At 40.6% G+C, this 12,480-nt stretch overlaps 1 protein-coding gene, 1 long non-coding RNA gene and 1 other non-coding gene across 9 annotated transcripts in view; 1 reads left to right on the forward strand and 2 right to left on the reverse strand.

Annotated features, from left to right (window-relative positions):
* Nucleotides 1-12,480, forward strand: part of MARF1 (meiosis regulator and mRNA stability factor 1) — a 40,466-nt gene that overhangs the window by 1,977 nt on the left and 26,009 nt on the right. For 4 of the 7 annotated variants that reach the window (XM_027117301.1, XM_027117303.1, XM_027117304.1 and 1 more), the window contains exons 2-10: nt 1,822-2,023; nt 4,181-4,864; nt 5,621-5,795; nt 6,875-7,101; nt 8,172-8,289; nt 8,829-9,001; nt 10,516-10,941; nt 11,112-11,269; nt 11,358-11,516. In XM_027117301.1, coding sequence (XP_026973102.1) covers nt 1,880-2,023; nt 4,181-4,864; nt 5,621-5,795; nt 6,875-7,101; nt 8,172-8,289; nt 8,829-9,001; nt 10,516-10,941; nt 11,112-11,269; nt 11,358-11,516 — 2,264 coding nt within the window. In that variant the 5' untranslated portion in view covers nt 1,822-1,879. The remainder of the gene's footprint in view (nt 1-1,821; nt 2,024-4,180; nt 4,865-5,620; nt 5,796-6,874; nt 7,102-8,171; nt 8,290-8,828; nt 9,002-10,515; nt 10,942-11,111; nt 11,270-11,357; nt 11,517-12,480) is intronic. The other 3 variants (XM_027117305.1, XM_027117306.1, XM_027117307.1) reach the window with 3 other exon arrangements.
* LOC113626655 (small nucleolar RNA SNORA25) lies at nt 1,605-1,731 on the reverse strand. The gene has a single exon (XR_003435210.1). It is a non-coding gene; the product is annotated as a small nucleolar RNA SNORA25 (small nucleolar RNA).
* Nucleotides 4,873-11,651, reverse strand: LOC113626167 (uncharacterized). The gene is made up of 3 exons (XR_003435066.1): nt 11,443-11,651; nt 10,162-10,237; nt 4,873-5,026 (listed from the first exon to the last, which is right to left on the reverse strand). It is a non-coding gene; the product is annotated as an uncharacterized LOC113626167 (long non-coding RNA).

Consider the following 12,480-nt stretch of genomic DNA (forward strand, 5'->3'; position numbering starts at 1 on the left):
TATTTCCTTAGTATATACTATGTAGGAGCCCCGTGCTTGGCACAAGCCATACAGCGGTGAAGACAAACAGATGGTGGCATCTTTTATCTGATTTTTTTCCCCCATAGTAATGCTTTGAGGTGGGCAGGGGAGAAATTAGGCACACTTGACTGAGGAAGAAACTGAAACTTAATAAAGTTTTGTAGCTTCTACATAAGGGCCAAATAGTAAATATTTTTGGCTCTGTAGGTATATGATCTACAGTCTCTTGCAAATAATTAACTCTGCAGTTGTAGTGCAAACATAGCCATAGGACTTCAATAAGCTTGGCTGTGTCTCAAATACAACTAGTCGTAGACACCGAAATCTGAATTTCATGTAGCTTTGTCACAAAATATTGTTTTGATTTCTCCCAAGAATTAAAAAATGTGAAACACATTCTTAGTTCGCAGGCCATTTAAATACAAGCAGTGGGCCGGTTTTGGCTATAGTTTTAGGCAGTAGTTTGCCTACCCCTGCTTTTTGTGATTGGTTTTCCTATATTTTAGACATAGTGCTTATATAGTCATCTCTCCCCTCACTGGACTATGTAGATGTTAAAATCTCTTGAAAAGAGCATCTTATCAGGGAGATAGCTAAAAGAAATTCTTCTCTATATGCCCAGAAATTTCTGAAAGATAAATTAATAACCTTAAAATGGCCATTGTCGGTAAGAGTAGGAGGTGGTTGGGGCATGGTGGTGAGGGCTTGGAAATGAGACTTCCTTGTCCTTACCACTGGCAGGCCGCCTGTGTGCCCAATGGCTACTACTGATTGGATCTGCTTTTATCGTATCATTTAAGACTTGTAGAGTGTTGTTGCTCTGGAGTAGATAAGAGCACATCTGGGACTTGAGATTTCTCTGTTAGATTTTTGGTGGTATAGCAGATTCCACTTTCATAATAAGTAAACTAAGAGGTTGGTTCGACTTGTTTTGTAGCTGAATCAAATTCAAAGTCCACAGAGGTCACTTAATTTGGACCTTCAATACTCATATCAAAGACACAGTGGGATAGGTTGCTCTGAAATCAATTTCACGATCTTACATAATTGGGAATGAGGACATGTGGTGGTTCTTTTACTCAAATTATATGCTGTCTTCTGTTAACTTTTTGAATCTCCCAAGTAGAGTGTTCAGTGAGTGATAGTCGAGAAGAATTAAGAAATATTATATAGAAAACATCTGCTGTGGGCTGGAGGAGCTTGGCTCCAGCCAAGTGAAGAGGAGAGGTTTCTCTCCCGGTTATGCAGGTGTCCAAGATGTGGCTACTTCTCTCAAGCATGGCTGAAAAGAAATAGGGCTCGTCCAGAGTTCATTTTTGTTTGAAGACCTATGAAACGTAAGGAATGGAAGATGATAGACTTTTTAAAACATCAGGTTGATGTAGTTAGGGTTCAAGCATAAATAGTCAACCAAGTTTACCAATTTTAGTAAGCTGTAATATGTTTTGATAGCTATTCTACTTGTGTTCCAAGATCTGACTTGTTGGGAGCCATTGCACCATAATTTTTTTTTCTTAACTTGGAAGACATTTACATTTATTTTTACTTTCCCACATCACTAATCCTGGATATGAGTGGCTAAATCTTGTATCTCCATCAGGAAAACATAGCACCACTGAGTGGCTGTTACATCCTATGGAAAACTCAGTCTTTGGTCACAGCATTAAGAGTTCCTGGATTTGGTCCCATCAACCCTCTTTGCAATGACCTATACACCATAAATATAGTTGTAGTCTCAGATTTCAGTAATAAAATTTGTACTTATGCAAATAAATAATATTGAAATCTCACTCTTAACAGGGTGGAAGAATGAAAGAAAAGAAAGATGAAAGAATGTTGAACCACTTTGTATGGCTGTATGATGGAAGGAAACGGAACTGAGAACTCCTGCAGTAGAACACTTGGATGGCTTCAACAAGATAATGATGCTAAGCCATGGCTTTGGAAATTCTCTAATTGCTTTTCTCGTCCTGAGCAAACGTTGCCACTTAGTCCCCAAACGGTAACTATGTGCAAGACTAAGGACATAGCAAATTCTTAATGCAAATAGATGAGAGATCCATTTGGTCTGGGGCAGTCTCTCTCCCTGGAGTCTGCTAAATTTTCTCTTGCATCCTGCTTATATTACTCCTTGTAGCACATTATTGTAATTCCTGACTCAATGAAGGCACAATTTTTTAACTCCTCTACTTACACACTAAGCAACAATAGATGCTTTAAATATTTGATGTTAAAATTTTGGAAAGATTTGTTTCTCATTAACGTCACAGAGATGTGGAGATGTCACAAAGACAAAATCCACATTGTAGAGTAAGACCGGAGGAAAGTACAAAATAGATATTGTTTTACGGTAGCCTTCTGAGTTTTGTGTCTTAAAATCAAGGAAAGATTGATAGGATTTGTTGATAGTCTTTTTCTGTTCAAGATTTCTCTTGAATATTTAAATATGTCTAGAACTTTTTCTTTTGTCTTTTCGTAGTGATTTTGACGTTTTCTGATTTTATTTCCTTCATCGTTATCACTTTTTTTTTTGCTATTGTACTTGGGATTTAAATGAGACTTTACTATGAATTTATATAAGGGTATTAATAATGACTTCTAAAAAAAATCTATTCCCTGTCTTCTCCAGTTTTTCATTATATAGTTACCTTTGTCGCATGGCATCAGTAATTGGAGTTATTTCAGAAGTATTTTACCTCAGGGACAGTTTGCACTGAGGGCTGGCAGCTCAAGCAGGGTCCTGGGGTGGCAGATCTAGCCCTAACAGAGTCACAGGACACGGAATTGCACTGTCACCTTTACAGATCCAGAATCTCGATTTTGTCAGTGGTACCCAGAATTGAGTACGTTCAGGAAGACCACCTCACAGTAACCCTGCCCATAAGAGCCAGATCTATATAAATCATAATGCCAGTGAGTTAATTTCCAGCCTGAATTGTAATTACCAAGAGGGCAGAACACACTGCTTGTTGGCTGGTGAGACCATTGCTATTACCTCCCTTTTAGGAAAAGTAACTGAAAATCCAAATTTCTCCCGTATTATTATACCCTCCCATAGCAGAAGGAGTGAAATCATAGCAGTCAGATGGACCTTTCTATGCTCTAAGGGATGAGCATGTCTCAATCACTATATCAGGGCATCCCTTTCATCTTAATAGCGCCTGCACTCAGCCAATAAATGTTGTTGATTTGTTGGATCCCCTTTCAGTGGCCAGGTACTCTGCTGAGTGCTTTATGAAATAGTAATTTCATTTTATCCTTCTAACAAATGTAGTAGGTACATTCTGTTGTTCCCAGTTGAAGGATGGTAAAATTGAAGCATAAAGAGGTTAGGTTAAGTCACTTACCCAAGGTAAGATACTAAAACTATTTAGTATCACATTCAAACCCAGGTCTCTGACACCAGTGCAATGCTATAACCTTTATAAGCATACCAGCCTCATGTGTCTATGTTACAGGCATATGACAAACTATTTCTCTTTTATCTTTTCCCCAGATAGTTTTCTAATTACTCTAATTCTTTCCACTGGTTACAAAATAATTGTTGGCATTATGGCTTTAGGTCATGATACCCCAGGGTTTGCTAAATGTCATCAGCAACACGTTTAAGACCTATTCATGGATGGGCCACTTGGGCCGATGGCTGATCTCATCCATAGTGCTTGATACCTTCTCCCCTGGAGGACCTTACTAAAACCACCTAGCTCTGACTGCACAAACTATTAAGTATTTTCCTCAAGGCGCTTTGCTTGTAAGCCGTCTTTAGTGAATACTGTTATGACTGTTGTTTTTCATACCACCTATTTTGTCTTCAGAAGACACTGAGAGGCAAGGGGAAGTTATCAAAGGGAAGACACTGAGACATGGTTGGTTAATCAGGCTTGTTGAATATGTAAACAGACCCCCTCCCCAAGTCTCTTAAAATTCAGGAAGGACACAGTTGTAATTTTAGTTGTCTGTTTCAATGTTCACCTCCTGCTGAAGAATGCTCCTGGTTTTAGCTGCCATTCCATTTTTGTGGTTGTGATTTTGTGTGGTTATGACGGAGTGATGTAGATAGGTTTGAACACTGTTTCCATTTTTTAATGCAATCAGATGTGAGTAACCCCAAGTCACTAGCCTCATAAAATTAATTTGTGTTCTGGTTTTCTTTTCTCAGAAAGATTACATGGAGAACAAGAAAGTTGCTGTGGAATTAAAGGATGTACCATCTCCCCTTCATGCTGGCTCTAAACTTTTTCCAGCAGTCCCACTTCCAGATATCCATTCTCTTCAGCAACCTAAAATACAGCTTTCAACTGTCCCCAAAGTAAGCTGCTGTGCCCATTGCCCTAATGACCCCTCCACTTCGCCAATGCGTTTTGGTGGTGGCGGTGGCGGAGGGACTGGTAGCTTGATTCCCCCAGGCGCACTGTTAGACTCGCAAAGCACCAGGACAGTCACGTGTCAGGTGGGGTCAGGGTTTGCTTTCCAGTCTGCATCTTCACTCCAGAGTGCCTCAGCTAGGAACAGTTTGGCCAGCGTTGCAAGTGACTTTCCCAGCATGTGTCTAGAAAGTAATCTCTCTCCCTGCAAACACCTGCCCTGTTGTGGAAAGCTCCATTTCCAGTCATGTCATGGTAATGTGCACAAGCTGCATCAGTTTCCAGCTCTCCAGGGCTGCACCTCCTCCGCTGGCTATTTCCCCTGTTCTGATTTCACAAGTGGGGCTCCCGGGCACTTGGAAGAGCACATTTCACAGTCGGAGCTAACGCCTCACTTATGCACCAACTCTTTGCACCTAAATGTGGTACCTCCGGTTTGTTTAAAGGGCTCACTTTACTGCGAAGACTGCCTCAACAAGGTTTGTATCTTTTTATTTGTTATGTTGGGTGCAGCTAAGGTTTGAGGAATGACTTTTTTAAAATATTAATGGATATATCTTGAAAAATATCTTTCTTGTGAGTGGGGTCAAAGACTCTTTCGTGATGTGGCTTTCTCCCCATCAGCATAACTCCTTCTGGTCCTGAAAGAAAGCAAAGGGTAAAATGGGAGGGACCATTCAAAAAAGTACAGAGTAATTATTTAGTTTATGCTCTTAGAGTCTCCTGTAATAAATCTACTTCTTACATGTGAACCTAGCTTGGCAAAGCCTCGTGTTCTGTTCAGTCTTTAAAGGCTAGAGCACAATTGTGATTTCTTATAGCTAACACTCACTTGATACATGGACCCATTCTTGTAAAACTGCATGTTGTCCCTTTGTAATAATTTGGGGAACTTGAAACTTGGTCTCAGTCACACCCAGTGTTCAGGTAGAGACATTACTTCCTTTTATGTAAAGTGTGTCTGAGGGTCTCCACCGTAGCAGACACATGGCCCAGAATGTAAAGGTCTGATCATGTGAATATCTTCCCTGATCATTTCAAGTCACTTTGGAAGTGAGTTTATGCATTGGTAGCTGATAGTTCTGGGAAAGGTGATTTGAAAATACGTTTTATCAGAGGTTAGCAGGTGGAAAGGAGAAACACTTAGAATGTGTTTTCAGTTGTTATGTGTAACTCTAGGTTCTGAAATAATGTATCTGAAACCTCCTCCTCTTTTTAAAAAAATTTTAAAACAGCCGGCAAGAAATAGTATAATTGATGCTGCTAAAGTCTGGCCAAATATACCACCTCCAAATACTCAAACTGCACCTGTTACTATTCCTCTGTGTAATGGCTGTGGAACCAAAGGAACAGGGAAGGAGACCACGTTGTTATTGGCGACCAGTCTAGGCAAAGCTGCTTCGAAATTTGGTAAATGACAGTATGGTGTAAAATGTGCATATTAGTTTTCAATACCTGATACTAACACTGCATTTAATCACCTTTAAAAAGATTCCTGTGGTTCTAAAGCTACTGTGTATGAGTCTCCATTTCCATCTCTTGGTAAAGATCTTTTTATCCTTATAGACCAATAGGTCAGTTGCCATTAATGTTGGGCTGATGCTATTTGAGACCAGAAGCTGTGTATAGAAAAATAAGGAGTATATTAGGAGAAATAAGTGCTGGAAGGGACTTGGTGTCAACTTAGGTTCATAATCACACTTGTTGGTTGTATGCTCCCTAGACGTACTTAGTATTTAGAAAGATTTAGCAATGGCTGATGAAAAACAGTATTTGAAAACCTAAGATCATTTCCCCAAAAAGTAATTGATATATTTTATCTTTAAAAAACATTTTTTAAAAACTTGAATCAGATACGAATGCAGTGTTAAAAATCATTTAAAATCAAGGACAAGGGAATTCCCTGGCGGTCCAGTGGTTAGGACTCCGAGCTTCTACTGCAGTGGGCACGGGTTGGATCCCTGGGTAGGGAACTAAGATCCAGCAAGCCCTGCGACGCAACCAGAAACAAACAAACAAACAAATGTGCTTTAAAAATAAAATCAAATCAAGGATGATAACAACTTCACGGTCTGTCTCCTCTTCATTGTTCTCCCACACTGAGTCGGTAGACAAGTGCGGGTGGAGCATGAAGGTCAGGTCTCAGAGCTGCTGTGTCCATTCACCTATGTGTTAGTGTTCAGAGGAGCATAACTGGTCAGTGTGAGAACGCCTCATGCTTTGTCATGGATTTATTGTGGGCTTAAAGTGACTTGATCTTTAGATTTGTTCTCTCCTGAAAAATGGGAATGATCACTTAGAGATACTATGGCAACTTGGGGTTGTTTGTCTTATTAGACCAGCCATTGAGGTTGGTATCCTTAAATTTAACATCAGTCAATAATTTCATTTTCCTGCCCCTAAGAATGAGAGGTAGCTACTTGTTATTTTTATTTGAATATCTTACCTCTTTTTTACCATTGTAATTGAAAATGTTAACATTTCTTAAGGGTCACCAGAAGTTGCGCTAGCCGGACAGGTGCTAGAAAACTTACCCCCCATTGGAGTTTTTTGGGATATTGAAAATTGCTCAGTCCCCTCTGGCCGCTCAGCTACTGCAGTTGTACAAAGAATTCGTGAGAAGTTTTTTAAAGGCCACAGAGAAGCAGAATTCATTTGTGTGTGTGACATCAGTAAAGAAAACAAAGAAGTTATTCAAGAACTGAATAATTGCCAGGTAAAAAAAAAAAGAATTTTTATCTATTTTGGTAGAAGAATAAGCATGTGTGATTTTTTTTAAGAATTCTAATTGAAAATTTGTTTAATAACATGCATTTGTGCTAAGTTTGTAAATAAAGGAAAATAGCAAAAGATTATTTCTTAATTAGGTACTAGAAATCATTTAATCATGTCTGATCTTTCAGCAAGGCTGCTTATATGTGACTAGTGCTTTCCTAGTATAGTGGTTACATATGTATCATTTCCTTTGATTTTCATAACTGCTTTGTGAACAAGGCTCATAGGATTTATTATTTGGAATTTACAAATGAAAGGGCCCAAGAGGTGAAGCAACTTTTTTAAGATCATATGGCCGTAAGTGGATGAGCTTAGATTTAAATCCAGATTGTCTGACCCCAAAGTCTGTTCTCTTCAGCTGGAACCAGAATCAAGTTCTTTTGACTTTCAGACAAGTAATTCCATTGATATGCCATATTCCTGCCTAAAATTATATAGTTCTGTTCCTTGTAAAAACTAATAAATCCTATTTTGTATTGTATGTAGTTGAGGCACCTCTCAAACCTTTCCTTCCTTTGGAGACTTTAATATGAGCCTGATAGTTTTAACAGGAATAAACACATTTTAGCTCCCTTAGGGGCAGATGCCTCTCTTCTTCCACCACCTGATGGTGGAAGCCATAGACGACGAATAGAAATGACATCAAATACAGCCCCAAATCGTACCTTAATTATATATCATACCTCTGCCACCCACAAAACTGTTGGCAAAAGATACTAGAGAGAGCTAGTTTACTTCACATTTCACTTTCTTTTCTTTATTTTCTGAAAGGGGGATGGATGAAGCAGAAAAGCAGAAGATTACAGATGAAACTAGGGATAATGATCCAGTTAATTCGTCTGGAGAACTGAAGTTGAAATTATTGAGATTTGACTGTAATTTTTTTCCGTTCCTAAGTGGCAGTAATAATAAAAGTTTCCTCAAGAACTGTCTATTAAGAGGCAGGCAGAATGTGTAGTGATTTTCTAACCTCAGCTCTTTCTCATTTGTCCTTATTATAAATTAATGCAGGTAACCGTTGCCCACATCAATGCTACTGCAAAGAACGCTGCTGACGACAAGCTCCGCCAGAGCCTCCGAAGGTTTGCAAATACTCACACTGCTCCTGCCACTGTGGTTCTTGTGTCAAGTAAGTGTAGAAACATCTGCTAATTTCAGCTAAACTCACTGTGTGTGAATTATCATAGAAACCAAAATATGTTAAAGTAAAATGTGCCCCCAGAGACGCTGAAATACATAGGACATTTTATGTTTATCTTTGAAAACTGTTTAGAAAAAAAATGGGTCTACGTGGATTTCTGTATTTTTCTCCTTGGAACTTGATTAAGGATTCTTGCAGGGCCAAGTTTATTAAAGAAAATGTAATTTTTTTAATCCTGGGGGCCCCTTATTGCTAATTTTAAAAATCTAAGATGAAGTTGGGGCTCCTCAGAGTATTAACATTTGCTCCTTTTTACTACTGGAAGTAACGTGTCTTGGGGTTCAGTATAAGTATATGTAAAATTGTCTTACCGTGTTAATCCTTCTGATATGAAATGCGTTCCTGTTCTAGAAAGGGGTGGGGGTGGCAACTTAGAATATAATCCTGCCATTCCTTCCTTCTCAGTAGATGTCATTAGATGTTTCTAATGTTTGGGGATGGGGGTTGGGCTGTACCTTGTCTTTCAGCTGATGTCAATTTCGCATTGGAACTTAGTGACCTGAGACACAGGCATGGTTTCCACATAATTTTGGTCCATAAAAACCAGGCCTCAGAAGCACTGCTGCATCATGCTAATGAGCTGATCAGATTTGAAGAATTCATTTCCGACCTGCCCCCCAGGTTACCAGTAAAAATGCCAGTAAGTGGGTTTGTGTTCTTTCTGCCATATTCTAGTTGAGATTACAGAGGCTCAAGACAGCCCTTCATAAGGGGTCTCCAAGCCCAGGTGAGGCTGTTCTTTGTAGTAGGCTGGCCAGATTTTGAAACAGGCCTAGAAACTTTCTTCTCTTACAGATATTCAGAGAATTGATATATATGCATTTTGCTTTTATTATTTTCACAATGTCATAGGGAACTGACTTTCAGATTTACCTTACTGACAGCCACTTGCCAGTGTCTACAAAGCTAGCAATGTTTTGTGCCAGGGGGATGGAAGTAATGGAATGAGAGTTATTACTCTTTTTGCTTCCAGGTTTTAAGGGTAAAGAATATGATGATGGTTTGCACATACTGGTGTGGTTGGAGTCAAATAAGCAGTGATAGTACAGTTGTGGCACTTAATCCTGAAGCTCCAGCAGGCCTCTGAGCCTGTTTTCTATGGTTGTGGTCCCTGGCATGCATGGGCACAATGAGGAGTAGTGGTCGCTACACCTGTAGCCTGGTAAGCCACTTGACAGGAGAAAGTGCACATGTTTCCAGCAGGCTGAGCATTTCTCATAGTCTTGTTTAGGATAAGAATGTTTACTGCAACACTGAGCTTGTGTTTAAGCTGTCTGGAGACTATATGTGCAACTTTTAAACAGTAATAACAGAGAGGAGCTATAGTGTGGATGGTCCAGAAGGGTGGGCAATCCCATTCATGAAATGCAGTTTTAACGTATTTTAATAACTTTAGGATTACAGAAGCACTTTAGGAATGATCTCACCCAACCTCCTCATTTTAGAGAGGAGGAAGTCAGCACTTAGAAAAAGTAAGCAAGCCGCTGCAGGTCCCACAGCGTGATGGCAGCAGAACGGAGACTGCCCCCCCGCCCCGCCCCCAGATTCAGGCATTTGCATTGTTGGCCCCACTGCATTGCCTGATACCCAACAAGATCAGAGCCTGGCCAGAGATTAAACACATGCTAAGGATAATCTGCAGTTGGGGATACCAGAGTCTGGCCCAAGAAGTAACATACACAGGCCCTACTTCAGGCTTTGGAGCTGCTCTGCTGATTCACTTTTGTTGTTCTTCATTATGTTTTTAAGTCTTTTGGCTATAGCTACATTTCCTCTATTTCGCTTGTGTTTGGCACTCACTTTTTTAATCCGGAAGGGCTTTAAGTCGATTGTAGTATTTTAGGTGAGAGATTGCCCACCGTAGAGATCCTTATTCCTTATGATTTACAAAAAAAAAAAAAAGACCGATTATTCAGTACATTCAATCTTGCCACATATTTTTTTCTCATTCACCAGAGTGATAATTGTAGATACATTTCTCTTTTTCCATGTTTTTCAGTCTAAGTAAGTTTACCCTCTCCCGTGGAAATCTCTGTTATCTCCCCTTCAAGGTCGCTAGCTAAAGTTTGGAGATCACTCATTGTTCTTCTTGTTTGTAATTGAATGTGTGCCCTCGAGTCAACCCACTGTAACACTTTTCCTCTGTATCAACAGTGCCAGACTCTACTCTATGTTTATAACCTACCAGCAAATAAAGATGGCAAGAGCATCAGCAACAGGCTCAGACGCCTGTCCGATAATTGTGGCGGGAAAGTGCTAAATATCACAGGCTGCAGCGCAATCCTCCGCTTCATAAACCGAGATAGTGCAGAACGGGCTCTGAAGCGAATGGAAAATGAAGATGTCTTTGGTAATAGGATCATCGTGTCATTTACTCCAAAAAGTGGAGAACTCTGTGAAACAAAGAGTTCAAACGCAACTGCTGATAAAGCGAAGTCTCCCAAAAAACTTAAGAATCCAAAATTGTGCCTCATCAAAGATACAAGTGAACCATCTTCCAGTGCCAAAGCCGCACCTGGAAAAGGGTCGCAGGCAAATTCTGGATCTGCTACCAAAAATACCAATGTTAAAAGTTTACAGGTAATTGTGATACCTCTTGCTTTCTGAAGTTTATGGTAGGTTTGCTTTCTTGGTCTCTGTTTTATATGCTCACTTGCTTCGAGGATACTCAAAGTCAAGTGTTTTCTGTGCAAGGTCTGACACATCCTGGGGGCTTAACTGTTAAACTCCCTTGCTCTGTCTGTTTTAAGGAGCTATGCCGCATGGAGTCGAAGACTGGCACTCGAAGCAGTGAGCCCCAGCAAGGCCACCTGAGGCCGGTGGCACCGCCTCACAGAAATTCAAGTGCTGCAGCGCCCACACCTAAAACGTCGGGGGTGGCAGAATCTGTTTACAAAACCAATCCAAAGTAGGTTCCGTTATTCTCCCTTGTAGCTGCTTGTCATGATGTGAAGGAAAATAAGTGACCTCTTCCCTGCAATGTTTCCCTCCACTAGAAAAGAGAACCTCTGCACGCGCAGTGTTACCAGTTCTCCTGTAGATAAAAAAGATAAAGAGGAGACTCTGTTCCAAGTGAGTTACCCGTCTGCTTTTAGCAAGTTGATCGCATCCAGGCAAGTGGGTCCTCTGCTCACGCCTCAGTCTTGGTCTTCTCGGTGAGTGGTTCTTGATCCAAGGAGTGGTTGTGTGCAGTAGAAGGGGTTATGAAATAGTTTGTTTAACAGAATTCAAGCAATACACAAGTGCATATTTAAAAGAGAAATCTTCCACCCCTCCTCCACCAGTCCCCTTTTCCACTGGTAACGATAGCTAACATTTGGGGGCAGTGATTCTTGCTGTTTCTCCCTCCTCCACGTGGGAGTCTTGGTAAGCAGAGGTCAGAGAGAGAAACCTGTCCTGGAGTCCTTGGGCAATGATGGGAGGCACATTATGTTCTTACCATGTCCTCATGGCTTCATCATGGGCCTCATGCTGAGGAAGAGGCCCAAACGGACACGCATTGGTTATTCTTATTCGTGGGGTAATTACAGGAAGCTGTTTGAGGAACGAGGGTCTCTGTAAACAACCTTAACACCGACCTTATTTAAGCTTTCTAAACTCACTCCAAGTAATTCTGGAACCTTGGAAAACAGAAGGAGCTCATGCATCCCATGAGCTCCTTCTAGCATTGTATTTGTTCTTCTGAGTTGGTGAAGACTCACTATAGAACATGACTTTGGACCTGTCAAATGACATGTACAAACTCATGTAAAAGATTTCCTTACGTGGAGAAGGGCCGCAATATATGAGCAAGAATATCTGGCTTGGGATTTCCCTGGTGGTCAGGTGGTTAAGATTTGCGCTTCCACTGCAGGGGGCGTGGGTTCAGTCCCTGGTCAGGTAACTAAGATCCCACATGCTGTGTGGCACGGCCAAAAAATAAATCAAATAAAATGTCTTTATATTTTAAAAATATATTGGGAATTCCCTGGCGGTCCAGTGCTTAGGACTCCATGCTTTCATTGCCGAGGACCCGGGTTTGATCCCTGGTCGGGGAACTAACATCTCGTAAGCCACATGGCACAGCCAAAACACACACACACACACACACACACACACACACACACACACACACACACA

The sequence above is a fragment of the Aethalodelphis obliquidens genome, unplaced genomic scaffold (assembly GCF_003676395.1).
Source record: "Aethalodelphis obliquidens isolate GAN/ISIS:26980383/991018 unplaced genomic scaffold, ASM367639v1 scaffold18, whole genome shotgun sequence".
In the NCBI taxonomy this organism is placed as follows: Eukaryota; Metazoa; Chordata; class Mammalia; order Artiodactyla; family Delphinidae; genus Aethalodelphis; species Aethalodelphis obliquidens.